Here is a 3,787-nt window from a genome sequence, read left to right as displayed (position 1 = left end):
CGACACAAAAAAAAACATATTATACTAATAATTCTATTAACTCTGAGCAATGATATAATATTATTCATTTTGAGCATAAACTCTTAGTTTTGGCCTTTCTAAAAGGCCTCTTACAAATTGAAGAGAGTATTCTTTGATTATAAATTTATAAATATTTTTTAAATTAGTCGATGTGGGACTTTCATCCAATAGAGTGTAGCTTCTTTTTTGATGGTTTAATCATAAAATCTACAAATTTAAGAATGCTTTGCTCGGAACAAATTCATGTTAAAAAATGTAATTTTTGGAGATAAAAAATGGAATTTGAAAATAGGCGGATGAATTAATTGCAATATTTGAAACGAAATGTACAAATTACAGGACAAACAAAAAATGAAATATACAAATCCAAATTCTCACCCTTTTTTATTTTGTTACCGAGAGGAAACGAGACAATTCCCCACTCTCTGTATTAAACAAAATTTTCCGGGAAAATCCGTTCCACTTTCCCGGAAAATCCTCTCTGAGCTAGAAACCGCAAGGCTCCGCTGCAAAACCCACCGTGGATTCCTTGGAATTATAAACAACCCTCTGATTCTTCTGCTGGTAATTCCCGATTATCATACTCTGATCTTCATAACCCAAACTCGCAAACGCCAAACAGATCTGAGAAGCGTCGGATTTCACAAAGTAAAAAACCCCTTCAACATCCACAGTCATTTCTGCATTCCCTTCGAAGAAAAATTTCACCGTGGGAATATTCACCTCTTTAAACCCAGTGAGATTAAAACAAGTGTTCAAAATCGAGAATCCTGGCGCTGTTTGAAACCCAGAAAATTGCTTCTCAAATTCCGCTTTGAAAGCTCTGTAAATCGATGGAGTCAATCTGGTAATTACAGTCCCTGAATCGATTAAACTCAAAGCCCCGTTGTTTGGCACACCCAAATTTACCCCACCGATGGTAATTCCTGTGAGATTCAGAAAGTAAAAATTTGGCATCTGAGGATTTGAGACCATTCTTGTGTAGGAAATTGGAGAAACGTTTCTGTAATTTGAGAAGTCGCCGCCGCCCATTGTTAAAGAACCTGAAGCTCCGGCGCCGGTTGAAGGCAAACAGTAGGAAAAAATTCCGTCAAAAACAGAGGAAGTTTGAGAAACGAGAGATAATTTACTCCGACCCAAACCCATTAATCCCGAAGCGCCGCCGAACAAGCCCTTGTTATTCCGGCCACACCCGAATATGAAATTATCGATAACGATTTCCCCTAAATTCAGCCTCTCAAATCCAAGTTCCCCGCGGGAATAAGACCCATCGCCATAGTTAATCTCGTAACCGCAGGAGCTTGAATTTCCGTTCCCACAGAGGCCGGAATTTCCGGTGGCGGGTGGAAGAGCCAAACAGGTGGGGGAATTGCAAGAAAGGGAAAGGAACGAAGAGGAATTTGAGGGATCGAAGAGGGGTTCTTGTTGGTTGTAACAGAGGCGGCAAGGGCGGCATTGGACCCAAGTGAGGTCGCTGCCGGTGTCGACGATGAGAGTTGAATCCCGGCCGCCGAGGGCGACGGTGACGATGTAATTTAGGGTTTGGAGCCTGGTGCCGGAGGACAAGGGGATTTGGGAGTCGGAGATTTGGTGGGTGTCGCCGGAAAAAATGGCGGATTTGATTCGTGATTGAAGAGATTGGAGGCGAATGGCGTCGAAGATTAAGCGGTTTTGGAGATTGTTTTGCCAGTCCGTGACTTTGCCTGAACAATAGTCTCTTTCTTTCATTTCCAATGTCGTTATTCCCTCCCTCACTCCTGAAATTCAAATCCCATAAATATTATTTTAAACAAAATATTCTCAAACCTTTAATTTTATTTTATTTTCTTTTTAATCTTCAAATTTATTAAAAAAAATTACTTAATTTATTACATAAATTTAATTTTTTTATTTAATACAATCTTAAACTTTCACTTTTAGGTTATACGTAATTTTAAAAACATTAAAATTTAAGGACTAAATAAATAAAATAATAAAAATAAAAAATGATGGGTAGAAACCTTGCAAAAAAAAAAAGATTTCTTTGTTTTCCTAATTACCAAAATAACCTTCAATTATAATTTCACAAGGGTAATTTTGGAATTTCACAATTAGAGATAATTTTGCTAAATATTAATAATATGCATCAAGCCAGTATTTCTTTATTAAAATTTGAAGTATATTAACAAAAGTTAAATATTTCAGTCATGACATCATATTAATAACATTAGGATAAATACCTCGATATTACATTTTTAATAACATTTTATCATTTTATTAAGCTTATAATTCAAATAAAACATGAAATAAAATGTAAAACAAAAAACAAAAAAAGAGAGGGTTATTTTAGAACACTAACTTGGCTTCTGAAAGATGCAGTTAACAACAGCTTCTTCCTGCTGCTTCCATGGAAGTTTCTGAAGATGAAGAAGACGATGAAGCTTCTCAGAATCTCCATTAATGGCGTCCGAACGAGCTTCGTCGACGAAGAACAGAAGAAGAAGAAGAAGAAGAAGGAAAAAACAGAGTGATTTAGAAATCTCCATGACTGAGATAAGAGAGGAAAGATGGAGAAGAGAAAATTGAAGGAAACGAGGAATTGGAGCTTGGCATAGGAACAAAAGATGAAGGGCTGGCTTCTTTGTTTGGGCCCATCGCAAATTATTGGCCTTTCACGTGCATATATTTCGGAATTTAACTCAAATAATTATTAAAAAAAATGTGTATATTACCATTATTAGTGGTTATTAATTGTTATAACCCTTTTAGTTTATCTTAATTAATCAGTATTTTCATATTTAGAAAATACAATGTTCTAAGTATTTATTAAAAAAATGTTAAATAAAATTTAACTTATGAATAAATTAATGTGAAATTGATAGATTCTCTTTTTTATTTTTGGAATTTAAAATTGAAATTAATACTTAAATCGAGAAAGATTTTCCATGATCTTAAATCTGAAGCGAAATCCATAATTTATAATGTTGATTAAAAAGTTAAAATTGAGGTTTGTCTGCTTTTCATGTTTTTATTATATTCATTAAAATAGTTGAAGGATTTGATGTGTCTTATGATTGTCTCCATATACATGTGAATGATGATGTCATACCTTGTGTCAATTTCTAATAAAAAAATTTATATTCGAGGTGGATAAAATTTAAAACATTTAACCACGAATTCAATTGAGAGGATTTTCATACATGTATAAAAGGAAATTTAAACTCGGGTATGGCGTAACTCCCTGTAGCCGACAGCCCACGTGGTTAGTTTCTTATACGTAACTCAACTTAGGGTAATTTAACTAGATCTCTAGCCTTCCGACTTTCTCTCGGGTTCTCTAGGTCTCCTAAATTATCATTCTGCTAGCATATTTCTTCATCCTCGTAGTTTTAGACCAATATTGTAGGTCCTCAAGGCGTGACCCCGATTATAAGTTCATTAAGTTCATGCATACTAAAGTTTCGTCAACTCTCAAGATACTATTGTGGACCTTTATCGTTTTCGAGTTCATTAAAATAATATTAACTTGCAAACTCCCTAATGATCATAAGCTAGTTTTTTTATTATTCGACCTTCTAACAATCAAGTCAAATTTAAGATTAGGGGATGGTTGGCGGCCTCTAATCGGCCCTACATAACCGTATAATAGTCACACACATGAACTAATCATCACTAAGTTAATCCAACCAACTCTAAAGGTACAATTGTATACCTCCGCTATTCATGATAAGTGCACTCAAAGGAAACTAACTGACAAACTCCCTAATAATCTCCACATAGTACAATC

At 34.9% G+C, this 3,787-nt stretch overlaps 1 protein-coding gene across 1 annotated transcript; it reads right to left on the bottom strand.

Annotated features, from left to right (window-relative positions):
• Positions 1–297: 297 nt before the first annotated feature.
• LOC111488391 (aspartyl protease family protein At5g10770) lies at positions 298–2,618 on the bottom strand. Its single transcript, XM_023136118.1, has 2 exons — positions 2,360–2,618; positions 298–1,778 (listed from the first exon to the last, which is right to left on the bottom strand). Exons 1-2 carry the CDS (start codon positions 2,544–2,546, stop codon positions 508–510), a joined length of 1,458 nt encoding a protein of 485 aa, XP_022991886.1. The 5' UTR covers positions 2,547–2,618; the 3' UTR covers positions 298–507.
• Between the last annotated feature and the right edge of the window lie 1,169 nt (positions 2,619–3,787).

The sequence above is a fragment of the Cucurbita maxima genome, unplaced genomic scaffold, assembly GCF_002738345.1.
Source record: "Cucurbita maxima cultivar Rimu unplaced genomic scaffold, Cmax_1.0 Cma_Scf00013, whole genome shotgun sequence".
NCBI lineage: Eukaryota > Viridiplantae > Streptophyta > Magnoliopsida > Cucurbitales > Cucurbitaceae > Cucurbita > Cucurbita maxima.
The sequence above is the reverse complement of the archived record's forward strand: the minus strand, read 5'-3'. Positions and strand labels throughout refer to the sequence as shown.